Source organism: Zea mays, chromosome 3, assembly GCF_902167145.1.
Source record: "Zea mays cultivar B73 chromosome 3, Zm-B73-REFERENCE-NAM-5.0, whole genome shotgun sequence".
Taxonomy (NCBI): Eukaryota; Viridiplantae; Streptophyta; class Magnoliopsida; order Poales; family Poaceae; genus Zea; species Zea mays.
In genome coordinates this window covers 23,352,916-23,364,947 of record NC_050098.1, presented here as the reverse complement: position 1 = coordinate 23,364,947, position 12,032 = coordinate 23,352,916, and the positions used below count along the sequence as shown (strand labels likewise).

At 41.7% G+C, this 12,032-nt stretch overlaps 1 protein-coding gene across 5 annotated transcripts; it reads left to right on the top strand.

Annotated features, from left to right (window-relative positions):
- Positions 1-1,660: 1,660 nt before the first annotated feature.
- On the top strand, positions 1,661-11,805 carry LOC100192718 (uncharacterized). 5 transcript variants are annotated; one of them, XR_002267777.2, is made up of 15 exons: positions 1,661-2,192; positions 2,651-3,043; positions 3,388-3,462; positions 3,540-3,647; positions 5,657-5,689; positions 5,763-5,852; positions 6,357-6,482; positions 6,658-6,801; positions 6,983-7,393; positions 7,502-7,633; positions 9,128-9,349; positions 9,431-9,706; positions 10,281-10,426; positions 10,809-11,114; positions 11,238-11,805. XR_002267777.2 is itself a non-coding variant. In XM_020549444.3 (15 exons), the coding sequence occupies exons 2-15, from the start codon at positions 2,855-2,857 to the stop codon at positions 11,454-11,456; spliced, it is 2,469 nt and encodes an 822-aa protein (XP_020405033.1). In that variant the 5' UTR covers positions 1,666-1,763; positions 2,651-2,854; the 3' UTR covers positions 11,457-11,805. The 5 variants fall into 5 exon arrangements, 4 of the variants coding, with proteins under 4 accessions (XP_020405033.1, XP_008672080.1, XP_008672079.1 ...); XM_020549444.3 differs by having other exon boundaries at positions 1,666-1,763; positions 10,281-10,418; XM_008673858.3 differs by having other exon boundaries at positions 1,703-2,138; positions 10,281-10,418.
- Positions 11,806-12,032: the final 227 nt, after the last annotated feature.

The window sequence follows — 12,032 nt, the reverse complement described above, 5'->3', positions numbered from 1 at the left end:
CCACGATGGCATGTACTTAGGGCGCTAGCTCTCCTCCGCTAGACACGTTAGCACACTGCTACACCCCCCATTGTACACCTGGATCCTTTCCTTGCGCCTATAAAAGGAAGGACCAGGGCCCTCTTACAGAGGGTTGGCCGCGCGGGGAAGGACGGGACGGCGCTCGCGTGAGGCCGCTCGCTCCCTCCCGCGTGGACGCTTGTAACCCCCTACTGCAAGCGCACCCGACCAGGGCGCGGGACAAACACGAAGGCCGCAGGGTTCCACCTCTCACACCCGTCTCCCTCCGGCTGCCTCCCCCCTTCGCGCTCCGTCTCGCGCCGACCCATCTGGGCTGGGGCACGCGGCGATAATTTACTCGTCGGTCCAGGGACCCCCCGGGTTCGAAACACAGACAACTATATTTTTATTCTGTGTACTTTGATATATATTATGTAAATGACTCTAATCTGTAATATCATTACTTACTCTTTATTATTATTCAAAGCATTGTGCTATAATGAGTCATTTATGTAATTACTATGCAAATGAGTTCTGATCCTGACACGTACATGGTTCACATTTGTTCTGCCTTCTAAAACCGGCTGTGACAAGTTCTCCTTAGTTATGATACGAAAGTTGAACATGTTTCATCGAATGGTGAAGCCCTCGTTGCGTAATATCTACCCTTCTCTTCTCTGGTGATAGAGCCATCGAATGCCCATACTCATTCACTGCCGAATCTGATTTCCTGCAGACAGAAAGGCATTTTGCACAACGTATTAGGGGCCTCAGGACACTCATATATATTGTAGGCATCAATATATTCTATTAGAGAATGTGTTGTTTGTTAGGTACAAAATCATCAATCAGATTGTAATTATATAACATATTATTGTTTTGTGTCAATTTTTAAGTCGTCGTAGCAATGCACGAGCACCCTATTAGTTTTTTAATAAGTAGCAGTGATGACTATTTTTTTACTAAATCCACTAAACTTAAGTTGGTGGAACTTGAGCCGAAATAATAAAACGTGATCTTAGATTCATTATTTTGATAAATAAATCTAGATTATTTAGATAAATTTTTATATAGTATAACTATTTTTAGCGAATCCGGAGAGCTGGTGCTCTTCTTCATTTTACGGCTAGGATATAGTCAGATCTGATTCGGACCAATATTACTCGTTTTATATTTATTTTCATATTTTCTAAATATATTTTTTTCTTCCAATCCTGTTTAATCCACCACTAAGAGCATCTCCAAGAGAAACTCTTATAATTAGGGTCTCAAAAGCTAAATTGGACCTGATTCAAGTTAACTTGGATCAACAATTTTTTATCAACTACAACAACAACTCCTAAACTCACTCCTAAACCCATGTGGTAGTTAACTCCGTGAGATTAGACGCACATGAATAAGTCCCCTGACTGGGGTGCTATATTTAGCAACTGTGACTTCGGGTGCTATATTTATTTGATAGAAATTTATAAAATAACAATTTTGTTGGAAGCTATTTTGAGATTTTAACTCCTATATTTGAATATAGGACCCGACTTAAGTCCTCTCTTGGAGATGCTCTAACGGAACCCTAAACCTCTAGACAGATTAAATTTAATTACTGATACAATCTGTACCATTTACATTTTGAGGGTATGTAGGACTCTGACTCTGACTCGCTGAGGCGGTCAACTAGCGCCTATCGTCTAACCAAACCTATCAAAGAAACGTTTGCGACTGCGAGTACGGCAGCACGCTGCACGCGGCTGGGGCAAGCGACACTGGTGAGTGGTGACTTCCAAAGTTTGACGCCTTCCAACATTGGTGTTGCCCGAAGCCCACCCGACCCGACTCCTCCCTCCCAGTTCCAAATTTCCAATCCTCCTCGATCCCACCAGTAGAACCCTCCGCTTGTTTCTTGCTCCCGGTTCTTGGATCGCGGAACTGCTCCAAACCTTTTCTTGGATCGCGGAACCACTCCAAACCTGCAAAAGTTTGATCTTTGTCGACTGCTTCGGGTTCTAGGACCTGCCGAGTGGTATTTAGGCAAAGAAGGCTCTGTCGGCAGTAGCCGTCCTTGTGATTGGTTCCGGGACTTGGGTTTTAGCTCCCAAACGAGACCCCCAGGCGCGTCTGCGGCGAGCTGGTTGCTAAAGAAGGTAGGTGTCTCGGGGGCTATTACAGGAATCTACAACACCGGCCTCGCACCATTGGTTCGTTCCCTTCCCGAAAGCCGCCTTTCTTCTTATTAGTTTGCTAATTACATGGAGTTCAGATATGCCTAAATCTGATCGTTGACCAACAAACTTGCCTGCAGTTTAAGCGTTACGGGCAAGTCCTTTTTTGGGCAGTCAATTCAGTTGTTCTTGATTCCGTTCGTTATGTAGATTTCCTTCTTTATGTGATCTACTATATACCAGTACCAAAGGACAGCTATTCCTTGTGATATAATTAACCTGCTGACTAGGCTGAAAATATTGTCAAGGTGAATCTCTCGTTCATGCCCGGCATTAGAAAAGTCAACACGATAGGATTGGAATTTCCTGGTCCTCTCTCTAGAAGCTGGGATGGGAAAAATCTAAATAAGTGTGGGGGCAATATGTCACACTCATCTCATGCATTTTCTTAGGTGTCGCTCTTCTCGTGGGTATTAATTCGGCCTGAATTGTAGGTGGACAGATACCTATTACTACAGGTGCAAAAGGGGAGATGGAGTGGGCTACTATGGTGACAGGAGCTCAGGATCAAGTGGGAACAAAAGCATAAAGCTGGAAAGGTATCTCCACGACTCACCAAGGTTAAGGTGTCTCCTACAAGAGAGGTCAGAAAGGAGTTTGTTGCTGAAGGCTGAAGCTAAAGATACAAGGGAGGAGCCATGGTGAAGAAGAAGCTGAAGAAACTGTATGGCCGGGATGCTCGGGAGTTCTTTAACCAGGTCATGGTGGAGCAACCTTTGCTGCCCTTCCTGATCCCGCTTGGCCTCTTTGCGTGGTTCATCGAACGGTGGGTTGTGCCATTCTCGAACTGGGTTCCCCTCGCTGCTGCCGTTTGGGCAACCATTCAGGTATGCATTTCTGTCATGTTATTTCATCTAAATTTGTTCTGGGATTGTGATGGATTCTTCTCAATCTCTTCGATACCATTCTGAATTGGTAGAATAGTCCAAGCATAGTACCTGAAAGGGGCTTTTGAGATGATGATTTGTAACTTAGCACGACACCCTTTCTTGATAATGATGTCCTGATCTGCCCATTAGGTTGTGAAAAGTGCTCAAGGTTTCAGGGAAAGATTAATGTCAAACATCACTATGCTTCTGCACCCGCCTCATTGTTTTATTTAGGAATTGTTTCTGCCCCTGTTATTATATATTTTTTGGTCGTTTTACCTTGCTTTTATGATTAATCGCAGTATGGGAGGATTAAGAGGAGGACAACTGTAGAAGATTTGAACAAAAGATGGAAGCATCTTATACTGAATACAACAGTATGCTCTTTTGCTCATATTTTTATTGGTACATTTTTTATAGATTCTGAGTCATACTACTTTTATATCTTCTGTAGCCCACCACACCAATCGAGCCTTGCGAATGGTTGAACAAACTTTTGTTAGAAGTTTGGCCTAATTACATGGAGCCAAAACTATCGAAGAGGTTTCAGTCTACCGTCGAGGTTTGTTTTTGTAATCTTGCTCAACACTTGTTCCTTATAGCTCTTCTCTAAGGAAGTTATTTTCTGTAGCTCTTGAGCACAAGACACTAGGTTGCTAGGATCAATTCACCACTATTCTTGATTCATAAAAGATGTCAGTTATACTTAGGGCCTGCTTGACTGTGGATACTGGTAATCTTGTTTGCAGAATTGCTTTTAGAAATGTGCTGTCTGGTTAACTGCTTTTCTTTTTTCAATTTAAGTTGCACAAAGTTACAAGATACATTTTGAATCATCAATAATTGTGAGAGGAACAAGGATTTCTCGAACACGCAGGAGATCTGCGTATCATTCCATTAATAGATAGAAGAAGGTACAACACGCCACACCCGACACACACCTGACACGACACACACACACATGACACAACAAGACACAAGACGCAACACAGCAACCACACACAACCACTCTGAACAAGCCACTAGACTATCCCCCTGGGTCAAGCATAAACATAAGAGTTGAAAGCAGGTTCAACCCTTTTGCCCCGGCACTACACCACATCCTGAGCTCATCGCCAGCGAGGGTGAGAGCACTCGCCAGGCTTGCCGATCTCCCATTAAACACGCAGTCGTTGCGATGACGCCAAAGGCTCCAAGCGCCAAGAATAACTAGAGAATTGAAGCCGGATTGGAGATCACGGGGAATCTTCTCCACAGCTCTGCTCCACCAGTCATCAAGGCCGCAACTAGCATTATCTGGTGAAAGGTTAGGCAACCCAGACCTGCTTAACAAGGAATACCAGAACTGTCGTGCAAAGACGCAAGAGATGAGAAGATGTTGTATTGTTTCCTCTTCTTGGTCGCAAAGGGGGCACACACTGGGGTGGGGTAGCCCCCTTCTAGCAAGACGGTCTGCGGTCCAGCAACTGTTGTGCATGACAAGCCAAAGGAAGAAACTGCACTTTGAAGGTGCCCAAGATTCCCAAATGCGCTCATATGCTCCCAAAGAAGTGGAACCAAGAAATAACATATCATAAGCCGACTTTGAAGAGTATTGGCCTGTCGGGGAGAATTTCCAGATATGCTTGTCTGGCACTCCAACATTAATGGAGTAATCTGCAATGACTTCACTAAGAGTTAAAAAATCAGAGAGGACATCCCAAGTGATGGTGCCTCTCAGGTCCCGAATCCAAGCCATCTCCACGATACCCTCAGCCACCGTTCTCCTATTGGTAATCCTGGTTGGGACGATGGCAAAAATATGAGGAGTTAGATCCTCAATCCTCAACCCCATCAACCATCTGTCCCTCCAAAATAAGGTGTTACGACCATCACCAATTTCTGTAATCAAAGCTGTAGAGAGGATAGATTTCAGAATGCTGGAACTCTGGAGAGGTAAATCAGCCCAAGACTTCGAGGGATCTGTTTTTTCCAACCACAGCCATCTAACCCGAAGGGCCCAATTCAGCTTTTGTAAATCTGAGATGCCAAGCCCACCAAGCTCCTTTGGGCGTGTCACTTTGCCCCAAGCGACTAAGCAGTGGCCACCGAGCACATCCTTACGCCCTTTCCAAAGAAAGCCACGTCTAATCTTGTCAATGGCTTTGATAGCCCACTTAGGTAAATCCAATGCCATGGCGTGATATAACTTTTGTCTAAACTTAGTCTAATTTTTCAAATAAGAGTTTTTTAAACAGTTTCTCAGCAACAACTTCAAAGAAAAAGCAGTGACATTAACCACAAACCGACCTTTAGTAATTTTGCACTTGGGGGATATAATCTAGCAATTGTACTTTAGGTGTCCTTGAAACTTTTTACTCCATTTCAGTAATGTTATCAGTAGAGAACATACAAGCTTCTGAGTAGGTTGAGCTAGAGAGTTGGTGCATTTGATTCTTGAAAGTGGGTCTCAGATAAAAATACTCACTAGCATATTCCTTTATTTGATGTATTATAAATATGCATTGGAGCATATGTAGATGCTATCATGCATCGTTCATACACAGTTGACATAGCTCTATGATTTTGCAGAGACGTTTAAAGAATCGAAAACCAAAATTAATAGTAAGTATTTTCTATCCCTTTTATGTGTTTATCATCTAATTTCAGTACTAAGGTATTGTTTTCTTATCACCAGGATAAAATAGAATTACAGGAATTCTCACTTGGTTCTTGTCCACCTACCTTGGGAGATCAGGGCATGCGTTGGATTACTTCTGGTGACCAGGTTAGTCATATCTATTCTGAACTGCAGGTGCATCTGAAAGTTTCACTTACTCATAATCTCCTTTTTTTATTATGGAAACAAAAATGTTCCAGCCTTTTGCAATTTCTTGCATACAGCCTCACAAAGCGAAAAAAACAAACATCCACCATAAACATTCTTCGAAAAAACATTAATGAATCAAGCTCCCTCTAATATGGCGTTAGATCTCCATCCGTGGTTTGCAAAGATCTCCATAGCCACCACCTCTAAGGATTGACATACCGCAAGGACTTCGTGCTGAGTTTGTTCCTTATGACTAACAGAATCTGAACCAGTATGTTCCCCTTAAAACAAATAGCTCCCTCTAATTTGGTATGACTAACAACCTTTTTTAACGTTTGTACATACAAACAAATAGCTCCCCCTAGTTTTAGCAGTTTAACATTTCACATACTTCTATTTGTGGGGCTATGAAGTTTAGTAGCCACATGTTCTCTAATATGAACTCCTTTTTCTCTCTCACAGCAAGTCATGTGCTTGGGATTTGATTGGAATAGCCACGAGATGAGTGTAATGTTTTTGGCGAAATTAGCGAAGCCACTGATTGGGACTTGTCGAATTGTTATAAACAGCATTCACATCAAGGGAGATGTATGCTTTTCCCCCTCTCCATTATGTCTTGTTACTTAACTTATTATGTAGTATTGTTTTGTTGTAATTCTGCAAACTACTTATTCTGAAAGCAGACTATTGCATCAGCCACTCATTATTCGTGCGTGCCAGATTGAGTTTCAACACTATCTCTGATTCAGTTATATTATTCCAGCTTCTACTATCACCCATACTTGATGGGGAAGCTATACTCTATTCTTTTGAATCAACCCCAGAAGTCAGGATTGGGGTAGCATTTGGAAGTGGTGGAAGTCAAGCAATTCCTGGTATGGAGTTACCAGGTGTCTCGACATGGCTGGTAGGTTTATGCTAGCCATTTAAGGCAACAATTTCAAGCATCTAGTTCAAATTGTAATTCTTTAAAAGAGTCACTGATGTCTTGTATTCTCTTCATGTGATGACAGACATTGCATCACATAATTTGTATGCTACATCTAACTATCTAATGATATCTAGTATGTACTTCATGAACCGTGCAGGTGAAGCTTTTGACTGAAACCTTAGGGAAAACAATGGTTGAACCTCGCCGGCTATGTTTTTCTTTGCCATCAGTAGATCTAAGGAAACGAGCAGTTGGAGGTGTTCTCTCAGTTACTGTTGTATCAGCTAGTAACCTCTGTAAGAGCACAGCTAATGATATAGGGAACTGCCAAAGCTCAAATGGAGGGGCCACGTATGGAATTGCTGATAACAAGGTATCACAGACATTTGTTGAGGTAGAAGTTGGCAATTTGATGAGAAAAACAAGTACCAGTAAGGGTCTAAATCCTACATGGAACAGTACATTTAACATGGTACTTCATGGAGAGACAGGCATTGTCAAGTTTCTTCTGTATGAATTGGATTCTGGCGGTGTCAAATTCAATTACTTGACAAGCTGTGAGATAAAGGTATTCTAGATATAAATCTATTTCTATTTTAGTGAAATTTCTCGTATTCTTGTGACAATTCTGGTTCTTCCCACATATCCAAGGACACTGAAGCAGTAATGTAAACAGGTAAAGTATGTTCATGATGGTTCAACAATATTTTGGGCTATAGGACATAACTCTGGTGTTGTTGCAAAGCATACTGAGCATTGTGGACAAGAAGTTGGAATGGTTGTTCCATTTGAGGATATAAATGGCGAGGTACATTTCATTTACATCCCTACTTCAGTTTTTGAACCTGATGTAAAGTTGTAAGGCATGAATGGCCGATTGGTAGACATTTAATACTATCTGCTTCCTAGTTTTCTTGAGTCTTCACTGTAACTGTCTGGTCTTCCATTATTCCACATGTTTATAGGAGATTATCATCAATAATTTTTGTGAATTAACACAGACTAGAACCTCTGTATCTTTCGGGTACCTGTAAATTTCCACTCTCCATAGATCTATATTACTTCTATATTAAACTGACACTCTGCTAGTCTTTAATGGTTAGAGTATATGTTATATTATATAAAAAGAAATTTTTGCTGATTGTTGATTTTACTAACACTTTTGTAAGTGAGAAAGAAAGAGAAAGCGCTAGAGAGATGTCCATCCACATTCAAGGAGCATGTGGAAGTAACAAAAGTTCATTCAATTGAACCTCAATTATTTCTTAGCAACAGTTGAATAATCATATGTCGTTTAGATGATACAGTGCAATGATATATTATATAACACCATTATTCATCCTTCTTATCCCATTCTATTGATACTAGCGACGATCATAGTTTCACACTTTTGATCAGTGACATTTAGAAATTTCCAAAAATTCACATCGCAATTTGTCTGTTTAAGCTGTTACATGACATTTTTTAAATAATTTGTGTTGAGTTGATGTCCCAAATCTTAATCATTTATGTTGGTAATGTTAGAATGGATGCACTAACCAGTTCAACCCAAACACTTAAGTTGTTGGGAGAAGGTAGGCAATCTACTTATACACTTCAACACCCCCACCCACGTACAACTAGAGAGGAAGGTGCAAATGTGAAAATAAAATGGCGGAGACACAAATGAAGCCTATTTCAAACTCGAGACATCTGCTTCTGATACCATGTTAGAGTGAATGCATTAACCGGTTCAACCCCAAAGCTTAAGATGTTGAAAGAAGATAGGCAATTAACTTATACACTTCAATGGGTAATACAAGCCAATTAATTAGATCATCTATAGCATGCACTATTTTGAGGGATTGGATAATCTTTTCTTTAATTGGTGCTACCCCTATCATATCACTTTATCGCCATAGACTCAATCATTTCTTGTATGGTCACAAATCTAGCGTGACATACACATTTCCACAACACTTATCTGTTGAACATGTCGTCTTTTGGTAGACCAATATTCTGCACCATACAACATAGCAGGTCTAATCACCGTCCTATAAAACTTGCATTTTAGCTTACACTCTTGTTACATAGAACGCCAAACGCTATTTCATCCGATGCTCGACGCTTTTTCATCCACCCTGTTTTGATTCTATGGCTAACATCATCAATATCCATGTATCTCTGTAGCATTGATCTTAAATACCGAAATATATCCGTGTTGGTACTGTTTAATCTTCCAAACTAACATCTTCCTCATGTGTAGTAGTGTTGAAGTCACATCTCATATATTTGGTTTTATGCTCTTATTGTTTTTTTGCAGTTAACTGTAAGCCTTGTGCTAAAAGAATGGCAGTTCTCTGATGGATCGGTTACATTGAGTAATTCTCTGGGCAATGGACTTCAAAGCTCATTTGATGGATCGACAAAGCTTCAGTCCACAACAGGAAGGAAAGTTAGGGTCAGAGTTGTTGAGGGCAGGGCACTTACAGCTAATAGTAAATCTGGAAAATGTGACCCTTATGTGAAACTCCAGTATGGAAAGGTTAGTTGTTCCCTTGCTGAAGTTTAGTTCCTCCAACTATTCAGTTAAGATAATTTCAAACCCTAACATTTTTGCTATCAGGCTCTATACCGAACAAAAACACTGACACATACGGTCCGACCAGTTTGGAATCACAAGTTTGAGTTTGATGAGATCTCTGGTGGTGAATATCTGAAGATCAAATGCTATAATGCAGATATGTTTGGTGATGAAAGCATTGGTAGTGCGAGAGTTAATTTGGAGGGACTTTTAGAGGGTGCTACCCGTGATGTTTGGGTCCCACTTGAAAAAGTAGATTCAGGAGAGATAAGGCTTGAAATAGAGGCAATAAAGAATGATCACAACAATAGCTTGCAGGTATATATGTCTACTGTGTTCTTGAGTCTGGATTATGTTGTTAAAGCTCCTGGAATTTTTAAGATGGTGGGCGTTAAACATTTAAATATTTGAAGCTTGCAGCAGAACTAGTTCATTGGTAGGAAAATCATATAGAGCCATGCCCAGGGGGGCTGGTGCGATGTTTCAAGAATCATCACAATCATGTATGTAGTACACCTAAAGTTAAGTGTAGCCACAACAATTCAGTCTGAAATTCATCTTTGATGCTGAGATAAAAAAAACAGAAATGTCACTGTCAGCACATGATGAACAGTGCCAGGTTGACTGCTTCTCTATTTTGTTTCTTAGCATCTAGGATGGATTTCAAACTGAATTGTTGCGACTATACTTAACTTTATGTGTACTACATATAAAAATGATTTTTGCAGCGATTTTCGAAACACTGCAAAATGGTAATTTAGCTAACGAGAGTGCCAGCCTCCCTGGGCACCAAATTACTGCCATTGATGATTGCACATCATTTCATTAGGAGCACTGTGTTGCGAATCTTGTTCTCTGCTTCTGAAGTACTGCTTGTACTCCCCTTTTTCAGAGCTCAAGCAGTAAAGCTGGATCTGGTTGGATTGAGCTAGTCATAATCGAAGCCAGAGATCTTGTTGCTGCGGATCTGAGAGGCACTAGTGATCCTTATGTCAGGGTGCACTATGGGAGCAAGAAGAAACGAACCAAGGTCAGATGGTAAATTTTAGTGACTCTACTCATCATGTATGCACAAAATCTCTGCATAACTAAGAAACTTTGCGAAATTATGCTGCAGTATTAGTATCTGGTACTATTGTTACCGGTCGCGTACTTCAGATTAGTATATTGTAGCAGCCTGTTGTTATTATCTTCTTAGCTATATGGATGGAAGTGCTTCCTTGGTAATTAATGATAGGAGACTTTTACTTCGTAGTGTACAGCGGCAACGGTGGCTTTGTTCTTTTGTGTGCGTGCTTGCAGTTTCTCACAGTCTGAGTTCAGAAAGAGTTATGGCCTCCTGACAGCATACTTATCATTGATGCTATTATGTATGGAGAAGTCACAGTTTGTTGAAGCTTGTCTTGTTCTTTCTACGCAGGTCATTTACAAAACACTGTCTCCACAGTGGAACCAGACATTCGAGTTCCTGGAAACCGGAGAACCCCTGATTTTGCATGTGAAGGACCACAACGCCGTCCTTCCAACCGCCAGTATCGGCCATTGCACCGTCGAGTACAGCATGCTGTCTCCAAACCAATCCGCTGAGAAATGGATACCGCTCCAAGGCGTAAAAAGCGGAGAGATCCATGTAAGGGTGGCACTGAAGGTATCAGTACCAGGTTCGGAGAAGAAGAACATGCTCGGGGCAGGTCCGTTCGGCAAGGGGCACAAGATGTCGACACAGGTGCGGAACACCTGATGAATCTGTTCACTAGCGCCGCCACACCCCTCTGAAAAAAAAACCTTGTGTCTGGCATTCATTTCTCTGACGGTTTTAACGAGCTTGCTGTGACTTTCTTCTTGGCAGATGAGAGACAGCCTGAAGAGATTCACGGGCTTGATCGACGACGGCGGTGACCCGGAGGCACTGGCACTAGCCGTGGCGGAGATGGAAGGCATCCAGGGCGAGCAGGAAGAGTACGTCGAAACCCTGGAGCGGGAGAAGGCGATGCTGTTGCACAAGATAAATGAGCTTGGTTCCGAAATCATTAGGACAGCATCTGGTCCTCCAAGGACGCCGTACTAGTTAGATCTGCAAATGCACACCCCCCCACTACTGAATGAACACGCATTTATTTATCGGCAGGCGAAGACCTGGTTGTACGTAGAACTCTATAGTGTGCATGTACAAGTGAGCAGTACAGCTCGTGTAAGTAGGCCAGGCGTGTAGGAAGCACAGGTGTATCTTGTAGTGATTGATAAAAACTGCTCAAGCATCAACCGGCTGGAAGCTTACAGAAGTTGGTCGACTTTGTACACAGTTAGGGCATGTTTGGGAACAATGTTTTTTTAAAACCACATTTTATAATACCACAGTTTACTGAATGTTAGAACAAGACTATGGTATATATTTTACATCACCTGTTTTGGAGGAAGTATTTTGGTCGATCAATGTATTGTTCTCCCGTTGGTTCCTGAAATGAATGTTCCATCCAGTCCAATCCATGGCATGGATTCTATTTCTATACGATCATGGTAGTACTCCAGGCTTGGAACACAGGACATGCACACACGTAGGCCCTGGAGGCTAGAGCCTAGAGGCCAAGAAAGAAAGAAACGATGCAGAAGCGAGCTCCAATGGCCTGCGTTCCTTTTCAGGCAC